A 20,116-nucleotide genomic window follows, 5' to 3' on the forward strand; every position below is an offset into this window, starting at 1 on the left:
TGTTTTAGGCAGCTTCATATTACCTTAACAAATAAAGTATAGAAAGGTTTGCTTACCTGTGTTTTGTAAGCTTTAGTCCATAATCAGTTGACCTCCTTCCTGATTTAAGGTTGTGATGAGGCAATGATCACCTGTGACAGTGGAACCAGTGCAGGAAGAGGAAGAGGCATACTCCCCTCTATAGCATCATGGACTAGAGGTCCAGCATTTAACACATGAGCCTGTGGCACATAAGACCCAAATTGCAGCAATATTTCTGCACTGTATGTACAGACACGCCATTTTAAAGAATTTGGTTAAATAAATAATTGATACAAATGTTTGACTAATTTTTTAAAAAGCTATTAATTGGTTGGTTGAGTTTGTGCCTAAAGAGTTGTAGGGGATGGAAGATACTTCCCTGTGAGTTTAAAAAAAAAGGCCTGTCTGCAAATATATGTCTTTTAAAAGACATTCTTTTGTCTGTGTGTTTCTATTTGTAAGATTAGGGTGGGAAGGATCTTTGAATATGGATACCTTTCTAAAAGGAAAACAAATATATATATATATATATATTTATTATTTCAGCTTTGAGATTCAAAATAGATTTTTAAACCTTTTAGATATTCCTCAGAACAAAACAAACTTTTAACTTTAATTTTGAAAACTTAAAAAAGTATGCACAGTCTTGAAGAAAACAACATATTTTTCTAAATCAAGAGTGTTAAAAATGAAGATCCAGATGGTCAGTTCAGACACACTGTGTAATCCTATCATTTTCTCCTAGTTAAAAAGCTGGCTACAGAGAACCTGCAGTACATGGTAAAAACCTGCCAAGTGGGGTCAGAAGGAGAACCTGCCACCCAGCTGACTTCTCTGTTTAGGTAACTGGAAAACATGCCAATTGGCAAGGAGAGGGTTGCCAGCCATTTGACAGCCAACATGCTTTTTAAATAACTAATTATCCAAAACATATTGTGTTACTGCTTGTTTACAGTGTTTCAATTACTATATTTGTGGCAGTGGTTTTGTTACATTGTGTTGCTTTATGGAAAAATAAAAGTGCCAAGGAAAGAGGTAAGTTAACTGACTTGAAATTGCATGTCTTCAGTGAGAAAGAATATTGAATGTGGTTAAGAAGAAAAAAGTGGGAAGCAAGCATAAGTTACAGCAGGTGCACGGGCCTCAGGCACTTGCTTAACCTTCTTCTGGGGATGCCTTGTAAAAATGTTGTCCCTGATCCTCTGACTTGCTTTACAACCCTGAAGCTTCAGAAACTCCTTAGTTTAATTAGAATATACACTCTATGCGGGTAGAAGATATACTCAGCCATTCCCGGGGCCTGGCTTTGCCCTTCTGGAGTCTTCTCTTAGGACAGTTTCTTTGTGCTATTTCTTTTTCCAGGTCTCTTAGTAGCTTGCTTTTATGCATCCTGTCACAGTCCCTATCTTAGCACGACATAACATATGACTTGAGGTGTTTCTTTACTCTGTGCTGCATATTTGGTTCTTGGTTTCTTCCCTCTCCAAATAATTGGCGCTTGCTTGTCTACTGGTTCCAGTTCATTCCTCTTAGGACCACATTATGCTAGGACTTTAATGAAGATTCCAAAACCATGGAGGGAAGAAAAGGTTGAATCTCTGTTATATAGAATGTAGTGTGTACATTGTGGAATGTAGAACTTTTAGAGGTAAAATACCTTCATCTTGTTTTTTTTATTAAAAGTTTCTAAAGTTTCTTGTTCATTTAAGACATGTAAAGATATATTGTGAATAACTTTCCATCCTCATAACTATTGATTAATATAGACATATGATAGGCTAAAATATAACTAGGAAGCCTGACCTTGCTTACTGCCTTTTACATTCCTCCTGTCCTAGTTTTGAAGTGGAAAATGTTGTGAAAAGTCTCTAGAATTGGATTTTTCCCCTCATCTGATTCTCCCTCCAAACATTTTTATTCTCTCTAAATGTAAACAAGCTGGCTATGGTGATACAAACCTGTAATCCCAACATCCTAAGTGACTGAGGCAAGAGGGTAATGAGTTCAAGGTCAAGCCAGACTACCTAAGACTACCTACCTGCAAAAGTGAAACTTCACCAGTAGTCTGTATATAGATTCTTTCCTCAGTCTTGATGAAATAAGTGATCCTTGTTGTGTGAGGGTTAAGAATGATTATAATTTATGTAACTAGCCCAAAGAATTGCTTCAAACCAATTCTTAAATTGTCTGTATTACTTTCAGGCAGTTCATCCAGGACTACGGTATGCAATACAGTTATCACATGTATAGCATCCTAGAGACAGTAGCAACACTGAACCAGCATGTTGTCATTGAATTGATTCCTACTCTCACCCAGTCTCTGAAGGATTCAGAGTTGAAGTGGGGCCTTGGCAGAAATATTGCACAAAGGTATGTTTGATAATTGTTCTATTTTGAGTACCATATAATTCATGTTTTATGTTTTTTATTAAAATTCATTGCCTGTTTAAGAAAATGAGATATTTTCTTTTGAGATAAAAAACACTTGAGTGCTATGACTGTTGTCAGTTTTGTAATGGTGCATGCGTAGACAGCAGTGCCTCTTATTAGGGGTCACACATCATTTCCATATTACTGCTTACATGGGTGCCTCAAAGCTGCACACCTTGGTGGTGCTTATCTTTTCAAAGTACAGTGTTCTTAGTGAGAATTGGATTTCAAAGCCTCAGGTGTCAGATCATAACTGACTAGCTGTACCCAGTATATCTCATGAGTAAGGCAAGTGACCAAGATAGTCTGGGTTTGGCAACATATAAGTAATAGGGTCTTGTGTTTTTGCTTTATAAGCTTATAACCAATCCAGAAATAGTGCTGGCTGTCTAGACAAATACAGCATTCTAAGAGCAAACCTATAGTTCCTAAAGAGACTACTTTAGAGGAGTTGGTACTGACACTGTTAGATTAGTATGTCCTAAGTTATGTTACAGAATTGAATGCTTTGTTCACATTGACCAAAAGCAATTTATGAATGAAAGGGTTTATTCTGCTTACTCTTCCAGGTAATAGTTCATTGCTGAGGCAAGTCAGGGCAAGAACTCAAACAGAGCAGGAACCCCAGAGGCAGGAGTTGATGCGGAGGCCATGGAAGGGTACTGCTAACTAACTGGCTTGCTCCTCATGGCTGGCTTAGACTGTTTTCTTAAAAAACCCAAGATTGCCAGCCCACAGCTGACCCCACCCACAATGGGCTGTGCCCTCCTTAATGAATCGCTAATTAAGAAAATGCTGTATAAGCTTGACTGCATTTTCTAAATTGGGGCTCCCTCCTCTTAGGTGACATTTATTCCACTTTTGTTGAAAAATTTTTTACTGTGGTATCCTATCTTAGTTCACGTAGAGACATGACTAAATTGATTATAACATTAGCTAAACTGGTAGAGTCCATCTTTGCAGTACAATAAATGAAAACTTTTGAAAGGAAAACCTGAGGCTACGGTTACAGAGCTTCTCTGTGCCACAGTGGCATATCTCTTCTAAAGCAAACTTGATTGGCTTCTGATTTCTACAGAGAAAAGATTAGCTTACTTCAAATCACAGCCTTAAAGAAATGGCGCCCACTTCATGCCATAGAGCATGCTCTTGCATAAACTACTATACATCTAATTTCTGGGCACTTTCCACTAAAAGACTAGACTTTCCATGTGCTCTCCGCACTGGAGCACTGAGGCAGTGTTTGCTAGTGTGCTGCTCCTTGTGGCCACGCATGTTCACAGAAGGATTGGTTTTAGAAATTCCCAATCCCACTGGTGTTCAGACTAATGAAAGAGTTTGCAGGCAGAATATTTCTTAAAGCACCTCAAATGGTGGGTACTATGTTTAATGAACCATAAAACCTGGTCACAGTAGACCCTGCCTCAGACTTCTTTCCAGTCTTGCCCTCTTAGAGCCAGGCCACAGGAGCGGCATGGCTCACCTGCCTCCTTACCTACATAAACGCTCTCCTTTCTGTAAAAAACAAAAACTCAAAACACTAGGAAGTACTACAAAATATTAGGAATAACATTTTATTTTGAAACTTATTTATGGTAAGGAGAAGGTAACGAAAGAAATAGGACATGTGCTGGTGGTGTGACACTGACTTATCCATCCTGATAGTGACATTTATGCTCCATATTTTTTGTGGGTGAGCCATCTTCCTATTGTAATCATGCCATCATTATCCTTAAGCAGTATGCTATGAGTGCATTTTGTTATGGATGGGCATTATATCATTTCAGATGCTTAATACACTTGAGTCATTTAGCCCTCATCGTGTACTCTGCATGAATCCTAACACCTGGCCTTACTCATTAGATACATGAAGCACTATTTGTAAGTGTGATGTTAAATCTGCCAGATAGCTGCATAGACAGTTACAAATACATAAGTGATTTTCTTTTTCTTTCTTTTCCCCCCCTCTTAAACAGGGACGCTTATAGCAAACTTTTATCTCGCCTAGGACAGGTGGGACAGGATGAGAAACAGAGACTGGAAAGTGACAAGACATGATTCTGCTACGTTCTTCCTGTCTGTTGTCTTTATCTAAAGCTGCTTTGTGTCACCCCAGCTAGTACTTCAATTAATCATGTAATGTATCACAAATAATTTCCTTCTTTACCTATATGTATAAAGTATATAAATAAGGAATGAAGGCTAATTAGTAACTGTATAATAGGATGCTGGAGATTGTAAAATTTTGCTCTATCTTGAAGAGATTTTTAACTAAATTAAAGACTGTAACCAGAACAGCTCTCTGTGTGAGTGAGTGACTGAGAGAGTGAGTACATGTTATCCAGCACCTCCTTAGTGATTATTTTGTTTTTTAACTTTTGTATCCATATACTTTTTTTGTGTTCATGCCCCCATCCCCAATTACTTTACTGCTCTATTTTGTTTTACTATTTAAAGGAAAGTGAATATCAGGATATGGGGCTGTGTATTTGTTTTCTTTGTTATAAAACAAAGTTAGCGAGTAAAATTTTTACAAAAATTGTAAGTAGTAAGGTAAGGTGTGCTTACTCTTAGGAATCACACTGATTCTGGCTGAAGGATAATGCATACCATTTATTGTAAAATTTTAAAAGTATATCAGTAGTACTTAGCTGTACATTCTATAGATTGCTAATTTTTTTCTCTACTCATCTTCCAGTATTGCCATTAAAAAGCTTATCAGGGAATAGGAAGTGTGGAGCCTTTAAAGAAATAATTAATACTCTGAAAATATCTCAAGGCTTCTGGTAACATCTGAGAAGTTAGCTGATCTGTCTTCTTGCTTTTGTAACTTACCATCTCATGGATGCTGCACACTTCACATGCTAGGCTTTGTTCTTTCCTTTGTTAACTGTCTAATGGAGGATGTACATTTCATCTTCCAGGTCTCTTGTCCTGACTCCTTTCCATGGTGCACATCATTAAGTACAAAGAGTTCCACCCAGTCATACAACTGAGAACCTGCGTAGGTCTCAAACCAGGTGGTTACCTAACCATTCTTCACAGACAAAAGAGTTTCTTAATCTTTTTCTTTTTATTAATTTCACAGTGTTACAGGAATCCATGAGCTGATGTATGTTAAATGTCTGAGTTGTGTAGTTTACAGACAGGATTACGACGTTATTTACTACAATAAAAGGAAAGTATGTCTGATGGTTTGTATGACAGTGCCCCAGTTGGGAGGTTTAGGAGATGGAGCATTGGTGGAGAAGTAGGTCACAGGAGGTAGGCTTTGGGAGTTTGAAGATTTGTACTACTTCATGGACTTATCCCTCTGGAACCATAAGGTGAAATAAACTGTCCCTTTCTTAAGTTGCCTTTGGCATGTTGTTTAGCACAGCAACAGAGAAGTAGCGTTAAATGTGCCTTTCAGTTGTAAATGGGGGAATCCAGGGGGTTGTCTTGTTTTTTGTTGTGTTGTTGTTTCTTTTGGTTTTTCAAAATTGTGGGTTTCTTTTTCATGTTTTAACTTTGAAACAATTTGTTTTCTTTTTGAGATTGTATTCTTTATTGCTGCTTTTTAAAGAAAACACTTCAACCTAACTCAGAAGAACATGTATATGTTACTTTTATAGGCAAATGGTCTATTTTTCTCCCCATATCAAATGTCATTAATTCCAATAAATGGAGTCAAGGCTATGAAAGATTGCATAGCAACGCATTTCCTTCATTGTAACAGTGACTAGTCAATGCACTGTATGCTTCAGCAGCTAGTGGTTGTGAGCCACACCTATAGTAGCCGAGCTGTCTTTGTAGCCCAAGACTTCTGATTTCTTTAAGCCAACTCAAAATGGCCATTAAAGGGGTTGGGAATATAGCTCAATACCAGAATGGTTTGTATGAGGACCTGAGTGTAATCCCTAGCACACACACAAAATATATAATAAAATACCAATAGCATAATATAACATAACATGGCACATGGGAGAGAGCAAGAGCGATCGAGCTCCTTTTCTTCAAGGTCATTTTCTACTGTATTTTACAGATAAGGTATAATGAGTGGCTCATGCCTATAATTACAGAACTGAGGAGGGCTGACACAGGAGGATTGTTACTAGTTCACAGCCAGAGTGAGCTTGAGTGAAGACCTATCTCAAACCAGAGAGAAAAGGCAAGAAGATGTGTTTTAAAGCATGTTGCTTAGAGTTTGAAACTTAGGGGACATGAGAAGCTGCTACCTAGTTACACACATATTTAAGATTAGTTCTTGGAAATAAGTAGGAAATGTTGTCTCCACAGGTAAAGTACTTACCCCACAGGCATGTGATTCCAAGTAAAAGCAAGGCCTGAAAGCATGAACACACAGGAGGCCAGGGATAAGATGGGATTCCTGGAGAAGTTGAGTTTGTGTGTTTCAAGGTGTTTTTCTTCCCCTGCTGAGGATGCACCTTATTTATATGGATTTATGTCCCTTTAAGATATACTTTTCTTAATTATTCCCTTCTCTACAAACTTATCACTGACCCTTCTTCACTTGACTCCTTACATTTTTGCTCTTTACTTGATACCTGCTTTTTTAAGGATTGTGCTGGTTTGAATGAGAATGGCCCCCATAGGTTCCTGTGTTCGAGTGCTTGGTCTCTAGTTAGTTGAACTCTTTGGGAAGGATTAGGGGGTGTGGACTTGTTGGAGGAGATGTGTCACTGGGGGTGGGCTTTGAGGTTTCAAAAGCCCAGGCCAGGCCCAGTCTTGTGCACTCTTTGCCCACCTCACACTCCCCACTGTGATGGTCATGGACTAAGCCTCTAAAACGGTAAGCAAGCCCCTAATTAAATGTGTTATTTCGTAAGTTTTCTTGGTCATGGTGTCTCCTTAAGCAATAGAGCGGTAACTAAGACACAGCCTGTTTGCATGGAAGCTGTTTCCTCCGCCATAGGAGGAAGCCATTCTCTTCTAGTTGCATCCAAATGTGTTCTTATTTCTCGTGGTCTTTGGCCTGTACAATATTTGAATTTTCTTTTCTTCTCCATTCCTCTTCAAGGGTGCTTTCTCTTTTTATACACATTGTATCTTGAGAGCATCTGATGGACCAGCCTGACTCCATCAGAAGCCATTTTATTACAAGGTCAAAGTAATTTCATTCATGTTTTCTGTAAAATTCAAATGTGGGGCCAGGTGTGATGGTGCACCCCTTTAATCCCAAAACTCAGGGAGGCAGAGGCAGGTGGATGACAGGAGTTTGAGGCTAGCTTGGTCTACAAGGTGAGTCCAGGACAGCCAAGGCTACACAAAGAAACCCTGTCTTGAAAAACAAAATAGACAAAAATCAAACAACAAAACCCCTCAATTTTGACCATGTCTTAACCCATTTTCTGGAGCTGGACATGTTCCAAATCCTATACCTTGATCTCCACCCTGATAAGATGTTATACCTAATAATTTTGAGATGTTAAGCCAAGTTTCGACATAACCAAAAATCCCCCAACCCTTGAAAAACCCCTACCGTTACAGCTTTGCGGCTATATAAACCCCACATTCTCCTTTGTTTCATGCTGTTCTTCCAAACCCTACTTTAGCAAGACAGCCAGCTCTATAGTGACAAAAAATAAAGCTTGCTCAATTCAACTGAAGAAATTTGGATAATGGTTTTTACTTTTGTTTAATGAGAATAACATATATTCTGGGTCTTCTTTTGCTGACCGTAGTGGTAAGGCGTGCCCTTAATCTGTCTTGGCAGATCCCAAAGGCTCATAACTCTTTCCCCCTCCCTCCCTCCCTGACACAGGGTTTCTCTGTGTAGCCCTGGCTGTGCTGGAAATTTTTCTGTCTACCAGGCTGGCCTCAAACTCAGAGATCCACCTGCTTCTGCCTCCCAAGTGCTGGGATTGAAGGCGTGAACCACTACCATGTCTCTTAAATCTATTAGTAGTGCTATTTTTTTCCTCAACCTCTTTTGTTCAGTGCTTTGAAATCTTAGGGCAACATAACAAGCTGCCCATGTCACCTGTATTCATTTTCTACACAAGAGAACACTTTTCCCTAGATAAAAGCCATGAAGCCTCAGAATCATCGTAGACCCTTTATTTTCCCCTACTTGTAATAACCAATAGACACTTGAATGCACCATTTCCCCTTTTACAATCACTTGCATCTAAACTTTTTTTTCTTCTCAGGCCTGGAAAGCTGTTTTCTTATCTCTGGTCTTTGTTCCCACAGTGTGTCCTACAAGCAGTTCTGAAAGGAGTGTTCCTGAAGGACTAACTCCTTTCATTGTTGCTCTGCTGCAGCACCTCCAGTAACTTCCTCCTCCTCTTCTGATTCACTAGATGTCAGCTTGACCATTTTATGTCACCTAACTGGACCATTTCTCATTGTTTGTTTTATTCTTTGAGATTTTCATACATGACTACAATACATTTTTATCATATCTATCCTTCATTCTTCTTCCAACTCTTCCCAGGTTCCCCTTAAAAACATCCCCTCAGATCTATGTCCTCAGTTTATATTTATCAATCCTACTGACTTTAACTAATGATATCCACATTCACATGGGTATATGGGTATATGGCTAACCACTAGAGCATTGGCAACCTACCACTGATAATGTCACTGAACAAAATTGACTCCCTGAGTAACCGTCAACTACCTATAGCTCTTCAGCTGGAGGTATGTCTTATGAGGCTTTTCACATGCATGCTGAAATGTAGACTATCTTATTGTACAGACAACAACACTGTTGCAAAGTCATAGATGCACCATTCCTATTATGTCTGAAAGATACTTACCTCAAGGCAGTCCTCTGGACCTCCAGCTCTTAAATTCTGCTCCCTCCTAGCAATGTTCTCTATGTCTTGAGTGCAGGGTTTGTGTTATAGGTGTACTACATGCAGAGAAGCTTTCCAGGGTCATTTATTCTCTGCCTTTTAATCTGTTGAAATTCGTTGCAAACAGATGTTTCTTGGATGAGGCCTGAGAACAGCATTCTCTGAGTGTATGGGTAGGTACTTAGGAGACAGTTGGATACTGTATCAGTTAATTAAAATGGTAGAAGGTTCTCTTCTAGTGTCTGTGACCCCTCCAGCCAAGGGTTCCTGGCCAGGTTTATAGTACTAGACATGAATTGTCTCATTGAAATCCAGCACAGCTATTGGTTAACCCCATAATTACCACTGTTGCCTACTTGGTCTGTCTTGTCAGGCTGGTCATGATTGTAGTTATCACAGTTCACATTGGATAGAATGTGTCTACCAGCAGCCTGCATAGCGTCTTCCAACACTATGAAACACAGCCTTGGGGAGGAACGTTCCAGGACAGTATCCACTTGTTTCTCCAAGCCCTGTGATGAAAGTGTGCAGTGTTTTTCACAGTAGAGTTTTACCTTCAAGTTCCACGAGGCAACCAAAGGCAAAAACCTGTATTATTTTGGGGTCTCAGCAGTCTAACTCAGGTCATTACACTGCCTTTTTTTGTCGTGTGGGTGTGGAGAGAGGAGAGCAGAGGCCATGAATTTAAGGAGTTGAGGTGACATGGGAGGTGTTGGTGATAAAAAATGAAGAAATGCTGCAAATACAGTACTTACACATGAAGTTCTCAAAAATAACTAAAAAGAGCAGGCTGACTAAGAAAGAGAAAGACCAAGAGTCCTTGCTGCTCTTCCGAAGGGTGCACATTCAGTTCCACGTACCCACATCAGGAATCTTTACTATAAGCTGTACCTCCAGCTTCAGGAAATCTGAGGCCCCTTTTTTGGCCTCTACAAATGCCTGCACAGCACATGTGGCAAACATGCTTGTAGTCATAAACATACAAATAAAAAATATCTTTTAGCCCTGAGCATCTTTGGAGGAAACCTTGACCGAGCTGTTGGACAGGTCATTCCAGAATATGTTTCATTAATGCCTCCTTCATTCATATATATATATGGCTGAGAGATAACTTTTTAAAGTCTACAACATCCTTAGCAATGAGGGAAATGTAAATTAAAACTACTTTGAGATTTCATGTTAATCCAATCAAAAGGGCAATTATTAGGAAAGAAATGCTGGCTAGGATGTGGGAGAAAGGAAAGACTTAATCACTGTTAAGAGAGTGTCTTAGAAAAAAAAAGAGTGTCTTAGGGTTCTTATTGCTGTGAAGAGATACCATGACATGAGCCTCTCCCCAATTGAAAAACCTATAGTGCAAGCAATTCTTATGAAGGAAAATATTTAATTTGGGCTGGCTCACAGTTCAGAGGTTTAGTCCATTATCATCATGGTGGGAAGCTTGGCAGCACACAGGCCATCTTGGTCCTAGAGAAGTAGCTAAGAGATCTACACCCAGATCAGCTGGCAGCAAGAAGAGACACTGGGCCTCGCTTGAGTATTTGAGACCTCAAAGCCCCATCCCCAGCAACACTCCTCCTCCCACAAATAGTGCCACTCCCTTTGGGCCTACGCAGACCGATTTCATTCAAATCACCATGGAGTGTACACTGAGACAGTCACACAATAGAAATCAGTAGACCTTCTTAAAAAGCTAAATATAGGACTATGATAAAACCCAGTTATACCACCCTGAGCATACACTGAAAGGACTCTGTCCTACTACAGAGATAGTTGCTCAGCCGTGTTCCCTGCTGCCCTGTTTACAATAGCCAATGTTCTGACTGTCCAACTTGATGCAAGTCAGTTATTTTGAAAGAGGAAAATAATTGAGCAAATGCCTCCATCATATTGCTTGTAGGCAAGTCTGCGATGCATTATTATTATTATTATTATTATTATTATTATTATTATTATTTTCATCATCATCCCACTGGGAACCATGCCACCTCTTCATAGGTGGTTCAGGGTAGTATAAAAAAGCAAGCTGTGCAGGCAAGTAGGCAGTGCTCCTCTGCTTCAGTTCCCACCTTCACTTCCAGGTTTCTGCCCTTCCCTTAATAATGGGCTACAACTATAAACTGAAGTGAGCCCTTTCCTCCCAAGTTGGTTTTGGTTATGGTGTTTATCATAGCAGTAAAAATAGAATTCAGACAGCCAGGAAAAGGACAATTTCTTCCACGTTTCCTTTTCTCCAAGCTCCCCTGCTTTCGCTGAACATTGTTCATTCGTCATTTAGGTTCATTCAGCAGGTCAGTGTGGTGTATCACCCTTTTCATAAAGCTGAAAGTTAATAAATGTCCTTTCTCTAGAAACTTAAAAAGCTAAATAGGAAGAAAAGTATACATATTGGATATGTGAGCATTCCACTCAAATATCCATAAAGCACCAGATGGGATGGGTATAAAAGATGATTGAAGGGCAACAGAGTGATGAAAATGTTTTATTAGACATTAAGATTTGGTTTTGATTTAAACTTCAATTTAATTAGCATCTAATTAGATGGTTTCCATGAGTAAGAAAAATTTGGAGGATCATCTGCAAAAATCAAGCACTATTGAGTTTATTTGAGATAGAAGGATTTTGTAATTTTAAACATCTATATCTTTTCCTATCAGTTTTTCCTTAAGTAAAATCACATGGTGCATATTCTTCAGTCATAGGATGCACATATTAAAGTAATCCTGTGAGATTCTGGCAGAGCTACAGGGTTCCTAATCTAGATGCACAGCCATTGTAACATCACAGTAGAACATATCGGACACATAATGATGCTGGGACAAGTAAGCCCACTGCCCTGCCAGACACAGAAGTAAATACAGCACATAAACTATGCATAGTCCATAATACTTCATGACAGATGACTTGTAGGTTTTTGTACTTATTCCCCCTTACTGTTTTAGATTACACTCCTAATGTATAAAAATACCCAGAAAAACGCATTGTAAAACAATATGCCTTGTTATACCAGCACTACATATCTAGATTGCAGCCAGTGGCCACAAGAGGTGACTGACAACCACCTATTGTGTAAGTACACTGACTTTGCCTAAGGATGCATTTCTCAGAATACATCTCAACCATTAAATGATGAATGACTGCATTTTCTGTCTCAGTATTTATTTTTAAAAATGTTTTTATGTCTTGGACTAATTGATTTGTATTATCTTGTAGCTTCTACTATACCTTTCACAAGCTTGGTGGGGTTTTGGTTGGTGGTTTCCTGGTGACTTGGTTTTGTTGAAACGGGGGCTCATTGAATGCTTTCACCATGTAGCTCAGGCCAGACTCAAATTCAAAATCCTCTTGCCTCTGGCACCCCAGTGGTAGGATTATAGGTGTGTTCTATATTGCCTTCACTTTTTAAAATAAAGATTTCTTGTACTTTTTTTTTTGTATATGTTTGTGTGGGCATCCATGCCTGTGTGTGTGCGCATGCGTGCATGCGCTTGCGTGTGTGTTTAGGTCAGAGAACAACTTGGAGGAGTCCATTCTCTTCTTCCACCATGTGGGTCCTGAGCTCTAATGCAGGTCGTCAGGCTTGGTGATGCCACCTTCACCGTCTCACTGGCCTTTCTTGTTTTACAAGGAAGCTTAGTTGTTTAGGGGTTAAGATGTTTTTAGATCTAGATAGGTTTTCTAAGTTGATAATGACAAGATGTGATGGAGATTGATTTACACCCAGAATTTTAAACACACCAAGATAGGAAAGATGTTTTCTTCAAGGCTCTCAAATACAAATAGCCAAAACGCTAAGAATGTAACATTTATATAATTCCTGATTGTGTCATGGTTCTTCTTGCTACAGGTAATTTATTGTATATATGTGTAATAATATAAATGAATATCTAAAAAAAGATTCTGTTCTTAAATAATATATGGACTTATTTCCATGTATTGTCACAAAATGTCTTTTTTTTTTTTTTTTTTTTTTTTTTTTGTCTTGGGTATTTTTTGGGGCGGGGGTCCTATGTATTGCAGGCCAGCCTTAAATATACAGTTCTCCTGCCTCAGCCTCTCACCAAGTGCTGGAATAATGAAATGACAGGTATGCATCATCACAGCACCCACACTCAGTTCTTATAGTCTTTGACAGTTAAGATTTTATATAAAAATTGATATGTTTCTGCATTTTGGGAAACCTTTGAGGAATTATGTTCTAAGTCTTACATCTTTTCTGCACTGAACAAAACCATATGCCTAGCCTTCTTAGAGTTAAATGTATTGCCTTGTCAAGCAAAAGCACAAAATGCCAATAAAAAAAATGTGATTTGGTTAAAACAATCAGTCCAGGATTCGAGAAAAATAGCATATTCTTTTCTATATTTGTTTAGATATGAAAGTTGTGTTTTCACTTTGTTCATCTGTTTGATGAGATTACCCAATTCTGTACCACTTGATTACAATTTACCAGCTTTATTATTTATGTATTTATTTATGAAAGACAGGGTCAGAACTCTGTTTCAGGCTGGCTTTGAGCTGTCTTGGTAGCCAAGACTTCCCAAGCATAGTGGGATTCCAAGCATGAACCACCACAGCCAGTTCAATGCAGTACTGGGGATGGAAGGCAAGGCTTTCTGTAGGCAAGGCATGCACTCCACCCTGAGCTGCTTCCCCATCCTGACTTAGAACATAGTTGTGCTGATAGTTACCCAGTTACATGTTATAGGTATAATTTTATATGTAATTTTTAGGCTTTTGCATATAATAAAGGTGAGATAGGTATATAAAATTTCATGTATGCATTTAACTTCTATTGTGCCAGTGATTATACAATGAAAATAAAGATGAGCCATGTTGCCTAGAGAAACAGTATCTGTCTTATTCCTATGGGACTTATACTTTGTGTAAAAACAATTGAAGGTTTCAACTTTTACAATAGCTGAAGGGGATACTACACATGTACATCAGTTGTAAGGAAAACAAGGAGAAGGTACAAATAGTGACACGTTTGTAATTTTGTTGTCATTTTATTTTTAAAGATTAGGGTGGGTTATGCATCTTACATTGTAGATAGAGAGCCGCGTCTTTGCTAGTGTTTCCTCTCAAAGCATAATGGTTGTGGAAACTTGTTTAGTTTTTAAAAATAGAACCCTCATTTGATGTTTAAATGCTTAAATGTCTTATGGTCTTATATGGAAAGTAAAATACAGTCTTTAATTCTAGAGATTGAAGATTGGGAATAAATCTCTATACACTTAAACGGTAGGTGGGTACATAGCTGAAAAGCTCACAGATCATTCATGGCAGATGATTTTGAAGAAGGGATTCAATTGTGCAATCTTTTCTCTTTTAGTAAAAGAGTGTGATACTTTTGATGCTGTTCTTTGATTATACATATGAAGAACATGTCCAAACTCTGCAGAAAGTGTGCCATGAAGAAATTACAAGGAGAAATTGGTAATTTATGCTGGCTTAAGTGAATGGTAAAAAATGAATACAAAATGAGTCTAAGGTTATCTCATGTTTCCTCTCTGTTACCAGCCAGGCGAACTTCTTTTGAAGCCATTCCCTTTAAGTCAGTGGGTATAGAACCTGGAAACATAAACAGAGAGAAACTCCATACATCAAGTAGAAAGTTCAATAAGTCTAAAACACTTCTTTAGATCTATGTTGAAACAAATCAGAGAGGCTGGAATGCACTTTCCTGACAGAATTTTTCAGTTTATTTCTGAAGGCTCATAGGCATCCTTTAAAAATGTCCTCACCATTTACCTTCATCAGCTGTTGCTGCTCACACTGTCCATAGGGTCCTTGTTCCTGTCCAAACTCCTGGGTTTTTGTTTGTTTGTTTGTTTGTTTGTTTGTTTTTAACCTTTCCTCCTTCCCCTTTCTGTCACTTCCTGTCCTTTTAACCCCAGTTAACCAGAGATCATTTATATTGTTAGAACAGTGCATTAGGTATCATACAGCAGTGCATAAAATTAGTGAATTTGTTAAGGTAAAAAGATTGTTTTATCTAGGAAGATTGTGAATTGTAGGCCACTCTGAACAAAAAGAAAAGGATTATTTTTTCATTTATTTATGATAATAAAAAAGAGATAATTTTCATGACATAAGCAAATGACTACGCAGCTGAGAGAAAACAGCCTTTAATAACAATGACCTTAAGTCTTGGCAAGATTAGAAAAAACAAACGTTGAATTTATGTTAAAATGTGATTATTAAGATTTTAGTGAGAGATAAAGCAAACCCAGAAATCCAGACTGAAAAAGAATTATGCATTATTAAAACTGGTAGTAATAAAAAATGTATTGGCAGTGGTAGAGAGTCCCACAAGTACTCAAGATTGACATAGCCTTTAACAACTTGGAAAATGTCTATTAGAACTTCTGGCTTTCAGTTCAGTCTTATGTCACAGCCTTCTGCAGTGCCGTGATTAGTACAGCTAAAAAAATTTTTTTTAAACTTTAGACGAGCCATTTAAGGAAATTCTTTGAGGCAAGAATCTGTATAAGTTGAGCCGGGCAAGGTGGCACATGCCTGTAATCCCAGTACTCAGGGGATCTCTGTGAGTTCAATGCCAGCCTGGTCTACAAAGGGAGTCCAGGACAGCCAAGGCTACACAGTACACAGAGAAACCTTGTCTCGGAAAACCGGAGGAGGAGAAAAGAATGTACAAGTTTAGGGATCTTTGGTGTTCCTACTTAGGAAAGGTACATTGTCTTTCTCATGCTCTCAGACTCATCCCACAGGACCTTTTCAATATTCCATCTTGAAATTTATATACTTGAACGTAATGTGGGTTCAGTAATAGGGCTCTAAAGACAGAAAAATGTAGAATTTGAGTAACATTTTTCTTAGGCAAAGTTTTTAACATTTGTGTAATCTTCACAACATTTTTTAAGTTAATGTGGAAATTAGTAATTATCGTCTTTCCAGGGTGAGAAACTTAAGCCCTATAAAGTTGTGATACAAGGTCAGAGTAACTAAGGTTGAAAATTTTTCCAAGTCTGTTACTCCTATCACCTTGAATAAAATATGGCACTTAAAGCATATGATGTCATCCTGCTGCACCTCTTCTGAGCAGAGCTGCAAAATGTTAAGTTTGAAAAATGACACGCTGATGTCTAAGTAGTAAAGGCATAAGTATGGAAGAATATGAGAAAACTAACGCCATGTGTAAAAAGTGCCTTAGTAACACTGTCACATGATCCCAGACATCACTGATTAGAACAGGGTTACAAGGAATGTTTTAAAGAGCCATGAAACAATACCGTGCTGGTAGGATGGCCATAAGGTGCACCACAGCAGAAGTCATACATACTGGATGTTAACATACACTGAAAAAGTGACAATATTCTCAATAAGGTTTTAGAAAATTACTCTTTTTTTTTTTTTTTTTTTTTGCTAGTATTTATCACAATACAGGACAGGGAAGCATTGAGTACTGAAGATGTTCATGCCCTGTATCCAGATACCAAGCTCTCATTTAGTGTCCTCGTGATGCTGTCTTGGGTGCTGGCCTTTCAGATAGTGCCTATCCTGTGATGAGGCACTTGAAGAGTCTGAAGGTTAGGGCATGTGAAATAGGGAGCTGGAAGGAAACATGCGGCTATTCCATTTGAAGCAAAGGGAAGTGTAGGTCCATAGAACACCTCTTCTTTGCCTTCTCTGCTTACATCCAATACCTACATCAAAAGAGGGGAGAGGGATTACTCAGAACATATTCATGAAAGAGGCACCTTAGGCATCATTATTTTTCTTACTGGATGTATTAGTTACTTTTCTGTTGCTGGCTAAAATATGACCAAAGCAATTATGACCAGTACATTCCATAGGCTTGCCTGCATACCAGTCTTAAGGAGATATTTTTTCAAAGATGGTTCTTCTTGTAAGATAACTTAAGCTTGTGTCAAGTTGACAGGAAAAAAACAAAAGCAAAACAAAGCAGTACAACTGACCCCTTTTCAACTTGACATACAAATGTACTACTATTCAATGATAATACTTCCTTTTTTGTTCATCTGTAATATCTCATATTAATGTGTGTGAAGAATAATCTTGAATTTGAATTCTATACCAATTTATCAAAATTGAACTTATTTTGCATCAATATACAAAATTCTATACCAATGAATTAAAAATAACCTTGTTTGTGAGTAATAGTTAAGGCCTTAAATTGAGGAATAGGTTTAATAATCTGCTTTTTGTCCTGTTACCCCTATATATTTCTATATTCCCTCCTTCTTTCTTGTCAACCTCTATCTCCATACCTAAGAAAAATAAAGGAAAAGAGAAACATCCCTGAGTCCAACCTTGTTTTCTCTAAGATCAATAATAACTTATAACCAACTCCCAATGAAAATAAACAGCCATCTCCCAAGAAGATAACCAAAACCCTACCTAATTCCCTTAAGGGAAATGGGGTATCATTCTTTTTTTAAGGCTGCTTCCGGCTGATTTGGTCAAGATTATTCTTCATATACATTAAGTATATTTCTACTCTAATTGGAGGTAGTGTACCCATACAACTCAATTATAACACAAGGTTTACTTCCATACTTTGAAGGTGCTATTGCAGGCTCTTTAAGATAATTAAGTAATACAAGTTAATTGTTAGCTGATAACTCATGGTCATGTCAATTACTAGTCTGTTTTCATCACAAGAATATACATCCTAGGTTTAACAGATAGAATTCTATATATAGATAAGGTAAAATAGTTAGATAAGGTCTTCAGAAACTTCAGAGATGTATAGAATATGACATTTAAAGATTTTTTTTTATGATTTTAAGAATCTTATGACAATAAGGTTAACTCCTGGCAACACCCAGCCTACCTCAATGAGGATGATGAGCATCAAAGAACCATCTTATGGAGATGACTTCAAATGTGGTAAACAAGCCACTTGGTAAAATGTCCTCATTTCTACCACAGACAAAATTCTGCCTAAAAATGGGCAACCCAGGCAGATTCAATGGCCAAACTCTGCTAAGACAGGGTAAGCAAGTCCTCAATAGTTCCTGCTTCACAAATATGTCTGCCAGATATAATGGGCCAGAAGGCTGAAGATGATGCTCCAACATTAGAGCGTTTTGATGACTGTCTAGGCAGCAAACTTTCTGTTATTTTTCTCAGTTAGGAAGCTGCGAACTAGCACTATCTGTTTATTCAGATAATTAATTTTATTCCTTCTCTAGTCTCTGATTGCGTTGCAGACCAGATAGTTTAGTTTTACAATTAAGCTTAGTTGTTTAGAGGTTAAGATTTTTTAGGCCTAGATAGAAGTTTTTAGGTTGATAGAGATGAGATATGATAGTTATTGATTTACATTCAGAATTTTAGACTCACCAAGATAGGAAAGATGTTTTCTCCAAGGTTGTCAAAACACTATGGATGTAACATTTATATAATTCCTAATTGTGTTGTGGTTCTTCTTGTTCTATGTAGTTTCTTGTTTATGTGTGTAATAATACAAATATATATGTAAAAGTAAAAAAAATTGAAATTAAAATAAAATTCTTTAAAAATTATCCCATATTAATATAATATCTCAATTTAAAACACATTCCAAAGTTTTAAGAATCCCAGAGTCCTAGCCCAGGGGTGGCACTGCCCAGAATGGACTAGGGTCTCCCACATCAACCACTAAGTAGGAAAGCACCCAAAAGGGTTAACCTACAGGCCAGGCTTCTGGAGGTATTTTCTCAATGGAAGTTCCCTCTTCTCAGATAATCTAGCTTGTGTCAAGATGATGAAACAAAACACCTTCCTATAGCTTTTCTGTCTCAACTTCTTGGGTTCCTGCCCCTCTCTGTGGAACATCAACTTATCTCTGTGTATTAGACAGTTAATAATATGAAAAGATGGAACTTCCCAATAACAAAACCATAATTACCCTTTTTTCTTCAGTGTCCTTGTAGTTTTCAACTGCTTGTCCTAAGAGATTCCCTCACATATCCCTTCTCCTTGAATGCTTAGATATCTTCTGCCATCAATACAGTCATAGCTGGCATGCACTCCTTAGGTATCTTTCCCCAGACCAGTGGTTCTCAACCTGTGGGTTGTGACTGTCTTGGGATCGCATATCAAATATTCTACATAATTACATACTTATATTACAATGCATAGCAATAGCAAAATTACAGTTATGAAGTAGCAACAAAATCACTTTATAGTACGGGGTCACCACAACACGAACTATATTAAAGGGTTGCAGCATTAGGGAGGTTGAGAGCCACCACTATAGATGTGTAGCAGTTTCCTCCAAGGTCAAAACGTTGCATCTTGGAAAGAATCTTCTTAAGACAGGATTTAAAAGGACAAGTTGTATACATGGAGGTGAAACAACAGGATGTTGTAGCAAAAGAAGAAACACTCCATCCTACAGGGCAACTCTTTAAAACAGGAAATAAACAACTTCAAATAGCTTCAGGAAGTCCCTGGAACTTACATGATTCTCTAGTCCTCTCTTTCCCCAGGAAGTATAGAACAGTAAAGACTACTGAGAGTCACTCTTCAAGGTGATGCTCAGACAAGCTGAGTTGCTTAAAAGAAACTCAGACCCAGTAGCCTGCAAGCCAGAGACTCACCAAGCAACCTGGAAGAAGCAGAGAGCAGCCAGACTCTGGACAAAGAAAAATCAGACAAACTGACTGCAGGAGCTGCAGACCAACTGAGGCATGATGAAAGGACATTATCCAGCCTCCTGTTGAGGTACCTGAAGGCTATGCAGTATGCTCCTGTGTTCCAGCTTTTATGAGCTGTCACCTATGCTGCTGGGGAGGGCTTTGGTGATACAGCTGTCTTTCAGTCATTTCTGCTCCTGTAAGTAACCCCTCACCCATATTCCTGTAAGTAATCCCCCAAAAAGTCATTGG

The 20,116-nt window shown here is 38.2% G+C and overlaps 2 protein-coding genes across 7 annotated transcripts in view; one reads left to right on the top strand and one right to left on the bottom strand.

Moving 5' to 3' along the window:
* The window catches only part of MMS22L (MMS22 like, DNA repair protein), a 120,633-nt gene extending 113,354 nt beyond the window's left edge, over positions 1-7,279 (top strand). For 3 of the 4 annotated variants that reach the window (XM_084792892.1, XM_084792891.1, XM_084792890.1), the window contains 3 exons: positions 767-863; positions 2,224-2,391; positions 4,428-4,746. In XM_084792892.1, the coding sequence (XP_084649018.1) occupies positions 767-863; positions 2,224-2,391; positions 4,428-4,509 (347 nt within the window). In that variant the 3' untranslated portion in view covers positions 4,510-4,746. Of the gene's footprint in view, positions 1-766; positions 864-2,223; positions 2,392-4,427; positions 4,747-5,375 lie in introns of those variants that run through there. The other variant, XR_014781234.1, reaches the window with a different exon arrangement.
* The window catches only part of KLHL32 (kelch like family member 32), a 220,870-nt gene continuing 207,339 nt past the window's right edge, over positions 6,586-20,116 (bottom strand). For all 3 annotated transcript variants that reach the window (XM_084792918.1, XM_084792917.1, XM_084792919.1), the window contains one exon: positions 6,586-16,924. In XM_084792918.1, the coding sequence (XP_084649044.1) occupies positions 16,763-16,924 (162 nt within the window). In that variant the 3' untranslated portion in view covers positions 6,586-16,762. The remainder of the gene's footprint in view (positions 16,925-20,116) is intronic.

This window comes from Acomys minous, assembly GCF_964271855.1.
Source record: "Acomys minous genome assembly, chromosome: 1".
Taxonomy (NCBI): Eukaryota; Metazoa; Chordata; class Mammalia; order Rodentia; family Muridae; genus Acomys; species Acomys minous.